The 21,112-nt window shown below is 35.7% G+C and overlaps 2 protein-coding genes across 3 annotated transcripts in view; both read right to left on the bottom strand.

Annotated features, from left to right (window-relative positions):
• The window catches only part of LOC112454123 (small conductance calcium-activated potassium channel protein-like), a 78,024-nt gene extending 62,522 nt beyond the window's left edge, over positions 1 to 15,502 (bottom strand). Inside the window, exons 1-2 of one of the 2 annotated variants that reach the window (XM_025015351.1) lie at positions 15,398 to 15,502; positions 14,762 to 14,814 (exon numbers count right to left, since the gene is read on the bottom strand). The gene's annotated coding sequence lies outside the window, so the exon portion shown is untranslated. Of the gene's footprint in view, positions 1 to 9,341; positions 9,587 to 14,761; positions 14,815 to 15,397 lie in introns of those variants that run through there. The other variant, XM_025015350.1, reaches the window with a different exon arrangement.
• A 4,281-nt stretch (positions 15,503 to 19,783) lies between these two features.
• Positions 19,784 to 21,112, bottom strand: part of LOC112454115 (otoferlin-like) — a 20,029-nt gene continuing 18,700 nt past the window's right edge. The window contains exons 23-25 of the mRNA XM_025015333.1: positions 20,695 to 20,867; positions 20,441 to 20,541; positions 19,784 to 19,964 (exon numbers count right to left, since the gene is read on the bottom strand). Coding sequence (XP_024871101.1) covers positions 19,784 to 19,964; positions 20,441 to 20,541; positions 20,695 to 20,867 — 455 coding nt within the window. The remainder of the gene's footprint in view (positions 19,965 to 20,440; positions 20,542 to 20,694; positions 20,868 to 21,112) is intronic.

Below are 21,112 nucleotides of genomic sequence, written 5' to 3'. Positions count from 1 at the left end.
GTAATAAAACAATTGTTGATTGTCATCATCGATTTCACGATTAAAAACAACAAATATAGATATTATTGAAACACATTTTTATAGATCGACAGTTTCTGAGATTATTGAGAGCAAACTGCTTATAAGACATTTTTCAATTTATGGAAGCTTATCACGTGTCAGTTTCATAAAACTTCTGCGTCAGCAGGCAAAATCCGACAATTTCGTCGACTCAACGACTCCCGCGAAACAGAAGCTATCTAATATTTTACGAGTTGACACACCCTAAATTTATACGTGTAAATTTAACGAACAGTTTTACGGCGATACCCTCTCGACTACAGGTGTTACCTTGTTATCACATTCATAAAAAGTTAAAATTACTTGTGTAAAAAACAAGGATTCTCGATTGAGTACATCCATATTATTCCACGCATGGAAGTACGATATTAAGGCAGGAAAAAATACGGAATATTTTACGAGATATATCATATTTTATGTTACAACATGCCGGAATAAAATAACTCGTAAAATATTCACTAGGTATTCGATCACCTTATTACCTCAACATTTCATTCTACGTAGAATATGTCAGAAGGTCTGGATTTATGTAAAGAAGCTTATATATAAGAAAAGTTTATTGATTTCGACTTTAATTGGCAAAATAAATTGAAACGTTGCTACGTTTCGACCCCTCGGATCGGGTCCTTATCAAGCAATCTAAACAACAAACAATCCATAGCAATAATTGGGTCCGCAAGATAAAATTAATAGTCAAGGAAAAACATTATAGATAAAAAGCGATACCTGGTAACTATTCTTTGTCACAAACTTAAACATCGGCATTTTCGAAAATTTTACCCGAAATAATCATAAATTGATCGCTGGAAGAACAATAGTCAGTGAGCAATGTAAAATAGTATGCAATTAAAGGCAAAAAAATAACTTACAAGTATAAGTCGGTGACAGCAAAGAATGCGTTTAATTATGAGAGAGTGACCACCGCGATGAAGTACTGTCGTTATTGAGCACATAAAAATTTTTTCCGGAGCAGGACATTATCGAGGAGCGACAACTAACGCGTGTTCACATGTCGGAGTTGAGAGGTATACTAACTGTTTTTCGTACATTGACAATGTACATTGTAGGTTGTTAGTATAAACATGATTCACGTGATATTTACAACGATGAAATTACTTTGTCATATATAGGATTTAAGTTTTCTGTATCCTTTTTTAAATTAATCGTCTTCGTATGTTTTTTAATTAAAAACATTTCAGCAATCTCTCTTTTTTTAGTATTTTTCTCCTTATGGATAATGCTGGTTTCCAACCATTTAAAATTGTGACCACACGATACCCGATGTCTGCTCACAACCGAGTGATTGCTGTTATGTTTTTTTATATCATTTTGGTGCTCCTTAATGTTGTTGTTATTAACTGACGTTTAGTCTGTCCGATGTATAGGTACTGCATCGCAGTCGTCACAATCGATCTTATATACAAGTTCGGTCTCAAGCTTATATATAGTTTCGTATAAAAAAAGTCAACCTTCTCGAAATCCTCACAACTGTGACTGCGAGGAAAATATTCCTATCAGTCACGATAAAAAGTAAAAAGAGGTGAAAAAAGGATTAAGATAAAAAAAATCTTTTATATATATACCTGTCATATCTTTTTTAACGAACAATACAGCATATTGACGCGCTCGACCCGCTCGACTAATCGCCAACTTAGTGGTCCGTCGAGTTTATGAAATAGGCCACTGGACAGCTCGGAGTGCCTACCTCTGCGAGCGGTATCGCGATATCGCGCGCCTCTAACGACCGCCTCTCTTCGTCGTCGACGTCGCCGTCGACGTCGTCATCGCGGACGTCGTCGTTACCGTATGCGCGCGCGATTTGCCAGGTAGTCATGGCGACGTAAACTCAAAAATACACGCCTGCAGAATAGATTATTGCACGTTACGTAGTTGGAGTCGTAGCTAAAGTCGTAGCTAAAGGCATAGCTAAAGGCGTGCGGACAACGAGTCGCCGATCTAGAATGGCACAATCTATCTCGGCGGTACTCTCCCTTTAATGCTAAAGTTTATCTAATTTTAACCTAGCTTTACATTAGTCACAGAAGGAAATTTTAACTTTTGAAAAACATTAACTCTTTTTATTCATTTAACTTAAAAATTATTAGTGTTAATAAAACAATTAGCATATATTTAGTAGAAATCGTTTAATCTCGACTCAATCTTTTAATAGAACGAAATAGAGCCATTTTTTATTTTCAAATATTCTCATCTTTTTTTTTTGCATAGGTATGACTAAAAAGATTTTAGCATTTCGGTACCTTCACCGAAGAATAATCGCCTCCAAATTAAAAAGTATAACTTATACAAGTTTTATCTTGTTCTGTTTTACAACTCGTACACGATCACTATAATTGCGGACAAAAAGCTATCAACACTACAACAAAAGTACATTATAATTCTGTAGCTTCGACTTTAAATTTAACCCCACTCTTTGCTGCTTCCATGAATGTTGGAGAAAATTTAAAATATCTCCGCAATCACAAGATGCGGTGGAAAAACCTAACATCGCAGCCATCATTATGCGAAACTTTAAAAAAGGCAGATTCAGTGAGCCGAAAGCACAAAAACTTTCGACAATTCCCGGAAAAATATACGAATCACCCTGCAAGAAGCCCAAAGAAAAATGAAAAAATACCTCTTTCTTCTCTCAGGTGGGCCGGGAGTCTGCCTTGAGAAAAGCACGAATTAAGTTGTTAAAGAAAAATGCACAGAATCACTGAGAGAACTATAACGCACTTCCTGTCAGCCGCAGGCGCTTCGAGAAATGTATAAAGCCAACTTTGCTTTAGGGAATATTTCAAAAGTTCATAAAATAATTTTTAACACACACTCATTAATCACAGAGCATCATTTTTTATTCATACAAACTATGTTGCGGTTACTTAAAGTTAATATTGAAAATTTTGTAATTATTTATAAAATTTAAAAAAAATAGTTTTAGATATATAGAAACAAAAATTTTGAGCATGTAATTTTCAGTTTATATTTTCTTTATTACTATTATCTCGTACTTTTATTTGTATTCATGTTTTTCTTTGCTATTTTGATACCTATCTTACAATTAGATAAAAATCTTGATTTTTTTGTTGTAAAGTGTTATCGCTAACACAGCTCCATTTCCGGCGTTAAATCTTCGACGGGTATCGATTCTCCTTTAAACGCAGTCAATTAACTGGTGTGAGCTTAAGTCTCGGGCATTCGGGGTGACGGTAAGTCACGCATGTGTATATCGGTAGTTCGCGATTTTATCGCGTTACATTTCATAAGACTGGTATATTTACTAGCAACTAGCACGCTAACAAAACCACTGCTAAAAAGCGTTATAATTTAAATGCTTCGACAAATCAGTTTTCTACGATATAAAAAACGCAGCAAAACTATAATGTTGTTACCTTTACTTGATAGACCTGAAGGAAAACTCTTTAATTAATTTCAAGTAGATTTAGATTAACATTACGACATTATTTTCTTTCACTTTCTTCAAGACTTTTTCATGTCAGTATCCAAGCTTTAAACTAATTTTTTCAAAACTAATCTAACTTCTTTAATTAAAATTCTTGTTAAAAAAAATTGTTATTAACTAGAATTAAGAGTTCAAAAACTAACATATGTGTATATGTGTATAATAAAAGAATCCTAAAACCAGAAAATTGATGAAGCCAGAAATAACTTTTACATTTAAAATTCAAAAATCTAATCAGGTAAGTTTCGCACAGCTTCAAAGAACAATTTGAAAAGAAAACTTATCTCCAAAATATATTTAGGGGTTAAACGTGTACATAATAAAAATTTAATAAAAACTGTGATAAGTCCTGTATCACTTTTCAACATCCTCTAATTGAGAGGATTTATTAGATATCCTCTAATTGAGTATATAACATTATAATAATTTCATTAGAAATTAATATCACACGTCATTTTATTAGAGAATGTTATATACCTCTACTAGCAAAATGTAGATTTACATATAGTAGCACATCTTTAGCTATATATGAGTTGGCCTAATTGTGATAGTATATAGGTATCTGCGACATCTGATAATACCTTCTTCCATCACGGTGAAACGGTGCCAGTTTTTGCGTCGAGTCGCATAAAATAGTCCAAGCGGTAACAAAGCATTATGTGAACCAGACTGTAGGCAGCGAGTTGGGTCAGTGCTCCGGCCGTGATATCGAGATACGAGCGCGGATAGGACACACGCGAGACACTAAGGGCGAATTTGCTCCCGGGCACGCCGCAATCCAGACCGTGCATTCCGAGCTGCACATATCCATTCGCGTGATTCTGCAGCCCGTAATAAGTGAATTCGTGTTTCTATTCGTATGCCCTCCCCCCGTCCTTCACCCTCCCTCTCCGAAAGTCCGGCCGGCGAACTCCCCACCCGGGAGTGCATTCGAGTACATCGATGTATGTGCGGCAGCGCTAAATAACTATACAAAAGCCTTCGCTTTTCAACCATTCTGAAGTTGTTATTTCGAAAACAATTGTATTCGTTATTTACACATACTGTATTCCAGAGATTAACAGAGACTTGCCGTTTTGAGTGTGTGTTTTAGTTAAAATATAATTTATATAAAATATAAGCGTCTCATATGCAGATACTGTCGAAATACTAATATTTCAGTATTTGCGTATGAGATGTTTCATTTAAGCAAAAAGAAAAAAAATTGTCTTAATTTTTTTATATAAGAAACGTCTCTTCGTGCACTAATACGTTATTATTCATTACACATTTGTTGCTCGAAATAATAACTTATTTGGAAAGATGCACGCAAATCTCAATAATAATTAATTAAATTAAATAACGGTTTGTAATTACTTATATACTATGCTCGCGCGCGCGCGCGCGAGCGTGTGTGTGTGTGTGTGTGTGTGTGTCTTCATTATCCTATTATAATTATTTATTACGGACAATACTCTGCATTTATGCCCATTCGAAATCCGATAGCTTGATCAATTATTTATTGCGCAATAATTTCAATTACATTAATTACCGTGGAAAGGAAATAACGCAAATAAATGTACATTTTCAAGAGATTACGGCGCGGTATAGTTCAGCACGAATGTATAAAACCAATCATCAATTCTAAGGTATCTTTTCACGATTTTCAAAATAAATTAATTACATAAATAAATGTAATTATATGTGTTAATATATAATTAAAGTGGTATCTTTAAGCATGTATTAGTTTATCACATCTCATTTTTAGTAGAAACATAGAAAAATTACATTTGCATAATTTACTAATAGCAAAAAGACAGCACTTTAACAATTATAATAATGTAATAATGATAATATCTAATATCTTTATTATTAGCCCTCAAACCTTTGTTCCTAAGTTTTTAATCTCTAAATGTATTAAATAAAAATGAAAAATAAACAATCCTATACTATAAAACTCGGATAAACAAACATTATATAATTAAATTTAATTTTTATTTAATTTTAACACACACATGCACACACATATTTATTCTCATTACTTCGAGAACAGAAGCATAAAAATATATCGAATAATTACAGTAAATGGGATAATCTTCAATAATCATAATGAATATGATAACGTAGCGATATTCAGACTCAAAAGGCTTGAATTGCGCACGTGTCACCAGGCAATTAAATTCCAACAGACAATTATTGTTTGGACGTCGCCGCAAATGTTGACGTAGGCCGCGGGTTGGACAGAATTGGTTGACATTACAAATATCATTTCCTATAAATAGTCCGGGGCGCCATTCGAAAGGCGTTTCGTGCCGACTAAAAATATATACGTCGGATATTTTAACGCGATTGATGTGATGTTAAGCAGCGATTAGGCCGTATATAAAACAAATTACGACAGAAGACCGTACGATATAGAGAGTTATCGATCCCCGTTACGTCACATCACTGATTCAACCGCCAATCAAACAACTTGATGCGAGGGGGAGACAAGGGCGTATTATTTAATTCTTCATGAAGCATCAAAAATTGATTGGGTAAAACGAGGACGGTAGGTTAGGGTAAGGAAAATGATACCTATTCAACCGTGTAATGGGGAGAAAGAAGGCTATTGGAAAATCACGTTAAGTAGAACAAAGAAGCCATTGTGCGTTTTATATAATCGATCCTCGCGCGCGCCTACCGAATTTTCATTATTGTATTAACATTCTGACAACTGTTCTCCTTTTAATGGCCGTTCAAATTTTCTGTAATTAATTCTTATTATTCAATAGGAATAATAATAATTTAGTAATAATTAATAAAATAGATTGTAATACAATATACCTGGTTGGTTTATATAATTACCAAATGTTTTTATCGCATGTTACATTTTTTAATTTTCTTTATTTTGTTACAATTTAAACAAACTTCCGAAAGAATCGTATGAAAGTCTCCGTTTAATAATCTGTTGGAGTTATACAATATCTCTACATAAGAAGCCTCCATATATGTATTACAGAGTAACCTAAATTTCTCGCATAAACTTTTGTCTACATTAGTCAAATTAAAATCAATTTTTTATGGATTCAGTTTTTGTCTGCGTATCGCATTTAAATGTACGAAACGTTTCATTATTCACTCTAATATTTCATTTTTATCAAAACACATTTAATTCGGTTTTGTAGGAAATTATTATAAAAGGCTTTTAATTTATAAAAGTGCGCCGCGATTGCGTGAGATATCTTTCAGTTCTTAAACCTTGGAAGAGAGAGATTCGAAGTTTAATTATAGGATTAAAAAACATGCTAGTTACGCTAATTAATTACACTCAGAGAAAAAATTTGTACCAGCAACTAGAATTTTTTTTGTTAAACCGTCTAGAAATTTGTGGATAAATAGCGCCTCAACTATGTATAATATAGTTGTAATAACAACAATAAATAAATTATTTAAACTACAAGAAAGTAGTGGCATTAACGAAAAATATATTGTGTATGCAAAAGGTATGTTGTAGTAACATGAATAATTATTCATTGTAGCGATATCAACATAATTTTTAGAGTTGTCTAATAAAGAATAATTTCTTATTTGTTAAACTAAAAGATTTATAATTAATATACCTAGGCAACTAGCGCCTGAAAATATCTGTTTTGGTCCCGTAGGGGGTCTCCTTATATACAGGTCGGTGCGGAATTTTGAACTCGAGAGAATGTACGGGCGATGCGACGCCTAGCGGCGTCGATGCAATCTATTTATAATCCAAAATTGATTAATATATATGTGGGTGAACACACCCTGACTGGCGAACCTTAGAAGGATCGCTGGAAAAACCCTGCTGAGCGACCCTAGTTATTAGTTTTAGTTATAGTTTTTTTTTTTTTATAGGAATCGATGTTGAATTTTAAACACGCAAAAGTATACTGGCGATGCACCGCGTAGCGGGCGCGAGCCGAACTCTCTCGCCGCGCGAGTCCGCGCTGCCGCCCGCACCAGCTTCTGGAAGTATGCTACACAACAAAAAAATATTTGTCTAAACAATAAGTCAAGGAGTTGTCTAAACTTGAAAAATGTTATTGTCATATCTTGTTTTATGGAGTCTATATAACTATAATAATTATAGTTGAGGCGATATTTAACTTTCAACTAATAGTTGACAAATATTGTTTCTGTGACTATACTTTTATGGTATTCAGTACTATTTAGTTCCTATTACTTTGGAAAACTAGTTACAAGTAGTTAAACTGCAGAGTTGCCAAAAAAATAGTTGCCACAACTATTTAGATTTCTCTCAGTGTAGTGTGTAAAAAAATTAATTTGTAAATGTTTTACGATGTAGTGCATCGTTGCAAATAATATGTTAACAATTTTTCGCGAAAAACTGCAGTTAATCACAAAAACAAAATAAATTTCTAATACAATAAACTATTCAATTATATTGGTAATATTGAGAACTACTTTCAAGAATTGTATGTAATAAATGTGATTTCTTTCGTGGTAAATCTGCGATTATTTGCTTGTAAGTAAATTTATCTAAAATCTCGTTGCTAAACGTCGAAATGGCATCTAATCCATTGCATCATCATATCGCGGTTAATCTATTATTATCGATCGACGGCGCAGTAATTAGTAACGAGACACGCGAGGGCGTAATGTGCAACACAATACGCAAAAGGGAATTTAATATATTTAATTGCTTGTAAGTTGGGCACATTAAATATGTTATTTGTTATTTATATTTATATAAGGCAGTACAAGCAATTCATTATAAGTTGCTAATTAATTCACGGAGCAAAAGGTATCTCGACATGTAATACCTATCCAGTCACGACCAAAAATCGCCATAACATAACAATGATGTGCAATAGTAATCATTAATAAACGTAAAATTTTCAACACTAACAATAAGTATTGCTATATAAAAAAGTAAGAATGTTGTTAAAAAGACGTTGGTCGTTTGTTTTGAAATAATTGATATAATTAAAAAAGTAGAAATTTAACTTAACTAAAATTTTTCTACAAAATTCTATAAAAATATGATAAATATTGTTAAAAGCTGCTTTAAATAATTTAGAATTATTATTTATCCAACTTTTTAATTTCATGCGACTGACTAATATTTAGTTTTTCTCCCTTTTTAAATATATTATTAGGATACATCAAGTTGTAGACGCATTGAAATCATTTAATTTTATAAACAATTAAAAATCGTCAAAATACTGTTCGCAACATTAATATGCGTTGTATGTCTGGCTGCAAATTTTCATCGACAGACGATTAACCGTGGATAAACAAATAATTATCCGTGCATATATCATGAACTCTTCGTGTATCGCGCTGCGTTCAAATATAAAAAGCAAATAATGTCCGAGAGCTTTAACAATAATTATTATTTGCGGAGTGAATATTCTGTTGCATAAAACATTCACAAACATATGTATCCCTAGCGATTATCGAAGCACACCATTCGATTACTACAAAACTTGAAATTAATATTTACAGTAGATTTAATTTAATGTTGTTACAGTAGATCACGATTTGATGCTTTATAAGAAAGAAGAAACAGAAATAAACGTTTGTCTAAAATTTTTGTTGCTTTGACAAATATATGTATTGTGTGTGTAAATTACATTTAAAAATATATATAATTTAACGTTTACTTATTTATTAAAATTATTTTATTATATTTATATAATGCATGCAAAAACAGATAATTCTTTAATAATATATCATTATCTTCACTAATGCAAACAAATTTCTTGCTATTTCTCGCATAACGATCAAAGAAATCAAATTAATGCTCTCTGAAAATGCAATTGCGCGATAACCAAACGATAATATAACGGACGAATTTGCTCACCGATCGATACGCCGTCATTGCCTTCTGTCTGACTCCATCGTTGTTCCGCACGTTCGTTCGCGTGGATAACGAGTCGATCCACGAAAACGCGTCTAATTAGGATTGCACGCACTAATTAACGCGACGCGACATCCCGTCCGTCATCTCGCGCTGCACCCTCGACGCTTGTTGCTCGCGAGCAACGTGCTTTGAACGAGTAAATAAACTCGAAATGCTACGAGCGCCGCGACAATCCCGACTTTCGTTACGCGCGCGAAGTACAGCACTGAGACGTCGGTTACGTTCGAACCGCGCGGGCAGCAACTTTGCGCCGGCATGCAGGCCGATACACGAGCCGCCGCGGCGCCGCGCCGCGTCGCGCCGTATCGCCATGGCACGCGGCGCGAGATACCTACACCGATTAAGGATCCTTTAAGGGGATACTGGAGTGACGGCCTTTATATTAGAAAATATGGTTATGAGGTGACAGCATTTTTACATTTTTTTTCAATTATCACTAATTTTTTATATTCCCACTCTTCATTAGTACCTATATTTTACTCGGACTGTAAAAGGATTTTGCGATCTATAAAGCCGTTTCAAAGAACGAGCTCTGACTGTTTTTTTCGGTAATTGTCCCCTGTTCAGGATATCACCTTAAAAAAATTAGTGATAATTGAAAAAAAATGTAAAAATGCTGTCACCCCTTATAACCATATTTTTTAATATAAACAGTTGTATAAGTTATATGTACAAAAAATTAGAGCTTCGAAGAAATCGTGTATATTTTCTACAAAAATATACACGCAGGCTAGTAAGTAGAGATGGCGCAGCAATCAAACAAGGACAGATGTCATTTCGTTAGACAAAGACAAATATAGGAAAAACAAAATTAGAAATGTTGACATTATCGATATCGAGGAAGTTCGGCCGTCACTCCAGCATCCCCTTAATGAGGGATAGGACACCGAGGATGCGGATTGGTCGTCCACCATTAATGGGATATTTCCGCTTTGAGTATATTTTAGTAAAGATAGTGTATAGTATATGTCAATTGAAGTCATATGTCACATTTATGACATATGACCACAATATAACTGTACTGTATGTACATGCTGACTACGTTTACACGACTCGATTTATGCCGAAGTTATAACATCGATGTTATAACTATCTGACGTTAAATGCCGTGTAAACGCTCTTTTACGACAAATTCGTTACCACATTGATGTAATAACTTCGTCGTAAAAGAGCGTTTACACGGTATTTAACGTCAGTAGTTATAACATCAATGTTATAACTTTGGCGTAAATCGAGCCGTGTAAACGTATTCACTGTGTCATAACTGATAAAGTGAGCAAGAGAAAAAATAAAAGTGTATAATAAGCATTGTACTTAATAAATCCAATTTCATTAAAATTGAATGTAATTTTATGTTATCTTTTGATACTGAAATGAGAATATATATAGAGAATACATAACCTCAACTATAAATCACCAAATTAACTAATATTGATAAATATAAGCTCAGACTATCGCGTCAACACACTTTTAGTATAAAAATGACGCGTAATGCCTGCCGTCACTTCCACTCTCATTAATGGCGGCTTTGTCCATCCCTCATTAAAGGATCCCTAACACCGATAACAGCAAACCCAAGCCGCAACATTAAAAAAGCTCGTTGTTAATTGCCAATTAATTATATTAATCTCTAAAGACCGAAAAAAACCCATAATTTGGCGCGTCACTCGGCCGTATATATTAATATAACTTGCACTTGTAGTTAAATATTAAAACAAATTTGAATTTTTTTTTCTTATACCTATACAAATATAGTACATACGGCGTCATAAATGTCTTCCCATCTGAAGAGAGCTAATAATAAAAGTTATCTATTATTTGACTTGGATGCGGCTATCTTCAGGTGGGAAGCCATTTATGACGTCGTGTGCATATAAAAAGAATACCTATAATATTTTTTTTCTCTCCATTCTTCGCAAGTGTCGAAAATAATGTAATATGAAGTCACAATTATTGTTGTATTATTACGAATGAAATAAATGATAAATGACCAATTACTTTCGACAAATAAATTGACACGTCGATGATTGATGCGCCACCGGGAATACCTGGCTCACTCATTTATGACGCCGTGTGCATATATAAATAGAATATAATATATTCTTTTTTTTCTCTCCAGCATTCTTCGCAAGCGTCGAAAATAATGTAATATAAAGTCACAATTTTTGTTGTATATACGAATGAAATAAATGATAAATGACCAATTACTTTCAACAAATAAATTGACACGTCGACGATTGATGCGCCACCGGGAATACCTGGGTGACTCTATTATCGAATCGGACGGGCGTTCTTGTCGAACTTGTCGATCGAAAAAATACGGTTGTTTGAAATCACTGATTTTCACGTTATGCATGATATGCCGCTCGCTCGCCATTTTCCATTACTCTCGACGTTTATCGCACACACGACGTACTTTGAACGAGTGAATTACGCGAAACAACGAGCGCACGCGGCGTTCTCATTTACACGTGTGATATGTTGGCCATATTATTCGAATGACACGACGGCATCTTTGCGTCGCCTCGCTGCGCGAGATGCACCAATTACGCATCGAAATCATTGCATTCAGAAGGCTAATTATTAGTTTCTAACGCCTGGGCCATTCATTTATATTGAAATAATTTGCATCTTTGATTCAGAATGAGAATTAATCTAATTCCTTTCTGTTACATATGTGATGTTTCCGACCTACCGTACACACACATATATATACATACATGTGTGCGTGCTTGTATGTTTGTTCTTAGAGAACAAAAAACGATGTATTATTACGAGTAAAATAAATGAGCAATTAGTTGTGACAGTTAACAGATAAATTGATTCACCGATCGATGCGCCCACCTGACTCCATTCGTCATTGTCGGGAGGCTTGTTCTCGTCGATCGGGCGGACACATCGGGAAAACACGATAAGTGAAATCTCGCGTACTAATTAACACGACGATATGACGCGCGGCCGTCACTTCCCACAGCACTCTCGACGTTTATTGCACACACAGCGCGTATTGAATCATTGAATGACAAAATAACGCGAAACACACGGCGAAACACTCCGTGTGACTTCTGTCACGCGCGCGATGTACGTTGCGATTTTAAGGCCATCGCACACAAAATGCATAGCTTAGCATAAGCGTAGCATAAGACCGCTAAACTAATGAAGCAATGAGCATAAAGTCTCCATATTGATTTTTATAAGATGCTCATTGGCCCAACACTTCGGACACTCGTTCTCGACGGGTAAAACGACACGAGAAACGCAGAGACGCGACATGATCTCGCGATAATATAAAGCGGTTACAGTATACGCGAAAAATTTGGAGTGCGGTAAGCCCGGCGAGAACTAGGCTAGTCATATTAGACATCGAACCTTCCAATTAATCTTCCCAGGTTGCAACCATCATGAATCGCTTTGATTTGAGGTGCTATAATAAGTGGGATTTATTTTGCTTCGCAAAATAAACGCGCAATAAAAAGTTATTAACAATATTATCAGCAAAAAACGCAATTTTTTTATTTTTTCTCAAATATCTCGAAAACTAAGCAAGATAGGGTAGCTAACTATACGTACCTTTTTTGTAGAGCGTAAAATTATCTACAATAATGATCTGAACAACGTTTATCGTCAAGTCAGTCGTTTAGCTGGCACGCGCCGTCAAAGTCCGAGATATCGAAAATCATCGATTTCATCGTTTTTTGGATGTTGCGCCGGTGATTTTTTTCCGTCATTTAAAATGGAATTAAAAATCCCCCAAAAATTACACATTATCTGAGAACTACAAAGAATACTTCTCATGATGCAACCGATTTTTTAGACCCTTTTTCTTTAGTTTGTAGCTAATGTAAGCAAAAAATTTTGATTTTTTGGAATAGGTTTTCGAGATCCGAGTCTCGGACTTTGACGGCGCGTGCAAGCTAAACGACTGACTTAACGATAAATGTTGTCCAGATCATTATTGTAGATAATTTTACGCTCTATAAAAAAGGTACGTATAGTTAGTTACCTTATCTTGCTTAGTTTTCGAGATATTTTCAGAAAAAATAAAAAAATCGCGTTTTTTGTTGATAATATTGTTAATAACTTTTTATTGCGCGTTAATTTTGCGAAACAAAATAAATCCCACTTATAGCACCTCAAATCAAAGCGATTCATGATGGTTGCAATCTGGGAAGATTAATTGGAAGGTTATTAACCCTCTAAATTAGTCTAATATGACTGGCCTAAACGTCCCTTTCAGAAAAGCCAGGCGAAACAATCAAAAATAATAACCGACCGTCCATCAAAAAGTATAGTACTCCGAACTCCAAACCGTTTATTTATCCGTTTATTTTCGACAAATAAAAAGAAGCGATCGCGATTCACTTGCGTATCGTCAACGAAATACTTGTTTGCGCGACGTCAACAAATGGAACAGTTGGCCAGAGAACTATTTAGAGTTGAAAGGACTACTTCTTTGGTCGACGACGCACGGTAGCTCTGGCAAACCGAAAATTAGGCGAGAAGAAGGGACAAAAGCAAAAATGGTAAGAGGGATGGTTGGCGTTCTATAGTTGGACGCTGCTATTAGTTGCACTATTATCAGTATTATCCTAACGTATATTTCTTGCATCTTCGCATCTTTGAATGCGAAGTCCATTAGTGCAAAACAGACAAATTCAAGGCAAATCAAAAATAAGGAGAGAAAAGAAAGAGATTAATTTTAGTTTGAGATCACGATGTCATAAAGACGTCGAGCAAAACGATATAACGTGGATAATTATAAAATTTTTTATGAAATAAAAATTGAGTATTAAATATAAAATAAATCATCATAGAAATAGGGGAGTAATCAGTTTTACATTTTTATCTATAAATTGCTGAATATTCAATACTTAAAACGTGTGCATATCAAAGTATTACAAGACGTTCCATGTTTTGCTTAATTTCTTTTCTTTCTTTCTCTTTCTTTCTTCCTCTTTTTCTCTTACCCTCTCTCCCAATTACTCTAAATACTACTTTCTAATATTACTTATGTGGCAAATTAATCTGAAATGCAAGGAGCGGAATATTTTTAAGGTCGTCGTTCTATTCGCAAAACGAAAGTCGAGCCGGAAGGCAGGTAATGCGAGCAACTCTGTGTGTCGGTCGCATTACCTTTCGAAACGCACGATAGATACTAAAAGAAAATGTGATCATTTTTTATAAACAATTAACGATTGTCAGCCAGTGATGTCAGACGGCTCAATAATTATTAGTAGTAGACCGGCGATTATAACGGATAGATTTATACATAAATGTCGCTCAGTGAGATGTAATTATTTTGTATTAGAAATAACAAATCCATTATTACTTCTTGGATATTAAAATAAGAGATGACTCACCGGCACCGATGCGCAACAGCGGAGTCGTAACTGCATCGTCGCTACGTTGTGATCTGTAAAATACAAATGTACAAATCAAATTATAGCATCGCTCAAGATAATAGATCGATATTCACATACATATGTGCGCAATGATTATTTCAGGAAACAATAATTGCGCGCGTCAAAACCTTTATTCTTTCAAGTGAATATATTTATTAAAATACATATTTGCATATAGTTTGTACGAAAAACCTTAGTTGTTGTTAGATGCAAGCTTCTTTTAACACTTATAAATAGAAATCTTTCTTTCTATAATTTTCATATAAATCATTCGTTCCAGGAAATATAATTGAAAATAAACGATTAAGCCCGCAAAAAATATTATAAATAGTATAAATAATTATTATATGAATTATTAGATGTATAACCCAGTGAACACAATGCAACATGTAACGTACAGGTTAGTTGTAATTTCCTACTTAACAATATAAATGCAATATAACACACGTGCATTTATATTGTTGAGTAGGAAATTACAACTAACCTGTACGTTACATGTTGCATTGTGTTCACTGGGAAATAATATAAAAGTAAAAATGTAATTCAACAAATCGTGTTATATCATTCGTACATAAATAACAATAATTTATTTACCGTCCGGTCGTTCCGCCGTTGCCCGATGCCTCCCAGACCTCGTTCTCCTCTCGGCTTATTCCTTCGTCGCTGCATGCATCTTCGTGGCACAAGACGCTCACTCACACAACACTGGCAGAAAAAAAACTGTTAATTACGAAGGATGCTCTCCCGCGCGTAATTCACTCGCGTCGCGTGAAACCGAAATCCACTATGTGCAGTGACGCGATAGAACGCGATACTTTGACGCCGTTTACGAAACAACAGGCGTCGCCAAGCTCGTTAATCGCGATAGTATGAATTTACATACGTACGTATCGAGACGATCACTCGTCGATTCCAACACTCCGCGGATACTCGTCCGCGCGCAAAACTTCTTCTCGGCAGGCAAAAAGACATGAGAAACGCGGAGCAGGCGCGACACGATCTCGCGCTAACATAACGCGACCACAGAGTATATACCTACACGAAAAAATTTAGGCAGAGCGCGGGGAGCGGGGCGAGGAGCGAGAACGCCGAGAACGTACCTTTCAGAAAAGCCAAGCGAAATAATCGAAAATAATAACCGACCGTCTATCAAAAAATATAGCACTCCGAACCATTTATTTATTTATACGCGAGGTTCATTTTAGACGAACAAAAAGAAGCGATTGCGACTTGCACTTGCGTATCGTCGAACCAGAATACCAGAATTCCGCCATTTGCAGTAATCGAGCAGGTAGATTGTAATGATTGCAGTATATTGTCACCGCCTTCGAAGCGTCGCAACTGTCACAAGACGCGTTACTTAATCGCGATCGTGCGGACCATCAGGGTGCTCGAATCGCCCGTCGCTCGATCGACACTCCCGAGCCTCGTTCGCACGCGAGATTCATATCTGGTGGATAAAAAGACGCGAGAAGCACGTAACAGTCGCAATTTGTCGCGTTGGACCCGCGCCCGCGCCGCCCGCGCGCTACGCGATCGGAGTGAATATATAACATATAGCCGTTAAAAATCGGAAGGAGAGGGGAGGGGAGGTGCGTTCGTGAAACGTTCACGCCGCGAGCGGCGCCGCGCGCCCGCCGGCTTCTCATTGAATACGAGCCGGTATTACGCGAAAACGAGTAAACTCGCAAAATTTCTCCAAAAATGAATTAGGGCCTTGGCACATAGAAAAACTTAAGCAGTAGAAATCAACGGTATATATGGATTCGCTACCGCTTTTAGGGCCTCCAAAAGGGCTTTATAAGTTCTTTACTGTGATTGGCTGATTTTGCTTACTGCTCGAATTTTACTGCTTAAGTTTTTCTATGTGCCACGGCCTTTATATATGCAACTGGATCGAAATAACGCTTTAGGCCGGTTCTACAGTCAGTCATATATGTCGGAGTCGAATGTAGAAACACAGCCGATGGTCCAATGAAAGTCGAGTTTCTTTTTCGAATTTTCCTGGTCATTGGACCATTGGCAGCGTTCCGATATCTGACTCCGACATACGACTGATTGTCGAACCGGCCTAAATGTATCCAAGACGGATTAACTCATTTTTGCATTAACGTTGAAAACACTTGGCGTATGAATTTCGCATTACAATCGCAAGAGAAAAGCATATCGGCGCGCTGAAATTACCGCGAATCACATGTAAACGCTTTTTTGCTCGTCGCGCACTCATCGCCGTACCGAAAAAGTTTTTATTTACCTATTATTTCGTAGGGAGAAATCGAACGGGAGTTAAGGCTCCGTTTTTATGTCGCCGAGATTGTTTACGATTTTGGGCTCGGCTTTCCTGGAAATCGCGAGACGCCCGACGCGGCCGGCGTACTTCCCCCACTCCCCCACTCTTTCCAAATTTTTCCTATTAATTGCCTAGTCGCGCTCGCGGACATAACAGTATTAGTGCGAAACTGCGAATTCGAAACTGTGGTTAGTCCGGGTTAGCCCGCTCCGCGTTTCTCGCGTTTTCTAACCTGTCGGTCGTGAATCTTTTGGCCGTTATCGCGCTCCAAAAGGAGCCATTGTAATTAAAGAAGAAAGATCGTGAATCTTTGTCCGCGAACGAGTGTCGGAATTGAGCCACGGTCGATCGTCTTGTTGCGTATGTATTTATTAATCCATATCGCGTCTCTCGATGTTCGCAAGTGGCGTCGAATTAATTGATTTATCGCCGATTCAAGAAGTTATAGTCTCACAACGCAAGCGAATTGGCGAATCCGCGTCTCTTTGCTCGCCGAGAGTGAGAATAATCTCGCCGCGCCTGAGTAACGTATCTCCCGTCATTAAATTTCCGTTTCACACGCGAATGAGTTGTTTATGTCGCGTTTTCGTGAGACAATCAGTCGCGTCGCGTCGCCGTGGCATCAGTGTGAAGTTGCACCGGAATTGAATTTTTCGGTTACGCCTCGGGTGAGAAACGGATCGCGCTCCGGAGCCGAGCGGGCGTCGCGACGCATTTAATTAGTAAGTAGAACCGTAATTATCCGCGTGACTTGATACTCGTCATTCGTAAGGCGTACTTGTCCGTCGAGTGATCAGTCGAGAGGTGATCATGCGTATTTCGCGAGATTCATTCGGTCAATACAAGGTGGCCGTCACCCGGCGCCGAAAACGTTCGTTAGGAAACGCGGTGGCCATATTTGCAGTATTTCGTTCCGCGGACGTGTATTCTTCGTGTATCAATCTTGCTTCGTGTACTTATTCGTTCTTGTTACAATACGAAATCATTTTCGCGTGTATCATTTTCATTCCAAGTGCGGGAAGTGCGTGGAAAGGTTGGAGCATAGTCGCGAAATGTTGAAATATTGCGAAAAAAAAACAAAGCAACGAAATATCATCGTTAAATATTGCGTTAAATATTGATCAGTGCGTGCGCGATCAAAGTAGTCATATTTTTGCGAGTTTCTAGTGCGTGTGTCATAAAGGATCGCAATGATCGCAGTACCAACGGACTGAAAAGAGAGGAGGAGGAGGTGGCCCGGAGAGGCATCAGGCAACGGCGGAGCAACCGTGGGGTAAGAAACTTATATGACTTTATTTAATTTATTATTTTACTCCTGACATTATTTTATACGTGTTTATTATTAATCTCAGCGATGAAGTATTATTTTCTTACATAATATAATGCTGTATAATGCATATAAAATATTTTAGATTATTTTCGAATATTATCTACAAATACATTTAAAAGATTATATAAGTAAAATTCAATATTTGTGCACATCTGTATTTTCAACATTTTTAAGATCGATAATTATTTAGATTATTACATAATTAGATTGTTTCTGAATTTTTTTAAACAAAGAAAATTCTTTTAAGAATTATGTAATTATTTTGCTAAACATCTGTTTAAAGAAACCAAAAATAAAAAAATTTGAGGTAATAATTATTTTTTAAATATTAATTATTCTGAAGCACAGTTGTAATTTGAATACGCTCTCTTTTACAGATATGACAACTCCGCTGCGCATCGTACCGGTGAGTTTGAAATAATTTTTTTATTTTATTCCCGAAGTATAAAAAATGGAAATTAATAAGAACTATATTATATATATAAAATACTATATTAATATAGGGCGGCGGTGTAGTCTATTGGTAGAGCGCCAGACTCGTAATCTGAGGAACTAGCTGCGCCTCTCCGTGCAAGTTAGGCTCTTGTGCGAAGCAAACTGGGCTCCGTCTTTCGGAAAGAGACGTTAAGCCGTTGGTCCAAAAGGTTAAGTGAGAGGAGAAGGATAGTATTGGTGGTAAATTTCTTATCTTAGTTGCGTATCATAAGGATTATGTTTAACGCATGGGTCGACTCATTACATTTATTATCCAAACTTTAATTAAAGATTACTTCGGTTTTTTATTTTTAATCTTTCGTTCTTCGTGTGATAATATATATATATATATATATATATCCGCAGCATATATATATATATTATCACACGAATATATATATTTAATATAGTAAATTCGTAATTTATTGCATATCCCCGTAGGGTTCGCAATCTACCACCAATACTATTTTTCTTTTCTCACTTTAACCCTTTGGACCAACGGCTTCACGTCTCTTTCCGAAAGACGAAGCCCAGTTTTCTCCGCACAAGAGCCTATCTTGCACGGAGGGGCGCAGCTATCGGAAAAACATTCCATAGCTCTAGTGGACTCGAACCTGGTTCCTCTGCAGATTACGAATCTGGCGCTCTACCACTAGACCACACTGCCGCCTTCATACGTTTTATATTAATATGCATATTTATCTATTTTTTGTGAATAATTTATTATTAATTTAATTGGTTATACTATTTTTGCAAAAATAGATTAAATAATTGAAAGCGAGTTATTAATTTATTTTCTACGCATAAATCACAATAATACCAATTTTTAAGCTTTTAAAGGTTTATTATGCGTATCGTTTAACTAGAAACTAAACTTAATCAAGAACTAAGCTCCTAAGAGACGTTTAACGAAATATCCGGGGAAAGCGTAAATTCCACATGCTACTAAAAGCACAAATAGCGTACACGTAAAGCAGCACAGGATTCGCCATTTATAATAACGACAAACGACGAAACAGAATGCTCTCCATGGATTGTGGAACCAGGAGAAAGAGGTATCGGGTCGCCTGCAAACCACAATATATAACGCATATGTTCAATAATAATCAATAATTGGAAATATTAAATATAGATGAGGGAAGAGAATGCTTTTATTAAAACCGAACATTATTAGAGAAATAATATTTAACCGCATTTTTATTTACTATGTATTAATTTAATATTCAATTATGTATAATATATAAATAATTGTAGAAAAATAGCATGTTTTATTAGTGTAAGAGTAGTACGAATAACAAGATGAATAATATAAAATAGTCAACACTAGATCTCGAAATAATCTATAGATTGTTACAATTTTCTTACATCTTCCTGCTAATTTATTGGAATTAAGGAATAAGACCAATTGTGACATTAATCATTACTAGGCAGTTCAAAATTTATAATTCTAAATTGTGATTATTTTCATTTAAAAAGTAACTTGTTGTTTTTGCAAATTAATATGAGAAATAAACTGATAAAATCAGAATGAGAAGGGATTAACCTCGGAGACGGAAGATTTTGAGGTGGATCCCTTCCTCTTCCTGCCGGTTGATTATCCGCGTCTACCACTTTCAAAACGGACATTTCCAGTTCAATTTTACCCTACAGTGAAAGAGGATATAATTATTAGACAATGAAAAAAATTGTCTAATTTCATTTTTATCTTTCTTTACAGAATTATTCTCATATAATTATATATATTCGCTTTATTCAAAAAATTTCGACAAAATTCTTTATAATTTTGCGATATTTTACCGCTTGAATACATCTGCCGGCATCAATAGTACGTGCAAAAGGCCACCAAGCTCTAGTTCGAGAAACTTTGAATAAATTTATTGTGGGTAACTGCGGTTCGAGTAATTTCAGCGTACAGTTTTTGGAGTTTGCACTGCCTCGCGGCATTTTCGACAAATCTAATGTCAACTCTCCTGCAACACGTTAATTAATCATTAGAGGACGCGTAACTTTACAATATGTCACGAATTACGTTAATTAATTATGTGACCTTAGCGTAATTTAACTTTTTAGTTATATATTTTCTGTTTCTAGAAATGTAGTTTCTTCTCTGCAGTTGAGATTAAAATGAACTACAATTTCTAAAGTTTAACTGAATAGCAAATTAAATTTACATATATACAATAATACCCCAGTTAATTTAAAAATAACTAAAAAT

This window comes from Temnothorax curvispinosus, unplaced genomic scaffold, assembly GCF_003070985.1.
Source record: "Temnothorax curvispinosus isolate PA1 unplaced genomic scaffold, ASM307098v1 QBEX01004791.1, whole genome shotgun sequence".
NCBI lineage: Eukaryota > Metazoa > Arthropoda > Insecta > Hymenoptera > Formicidae > Temnothorax > Temnothorax curvispinosus.
This window is presented reverse-complemented; position numbering and strand designations above follow the sequence as displayed.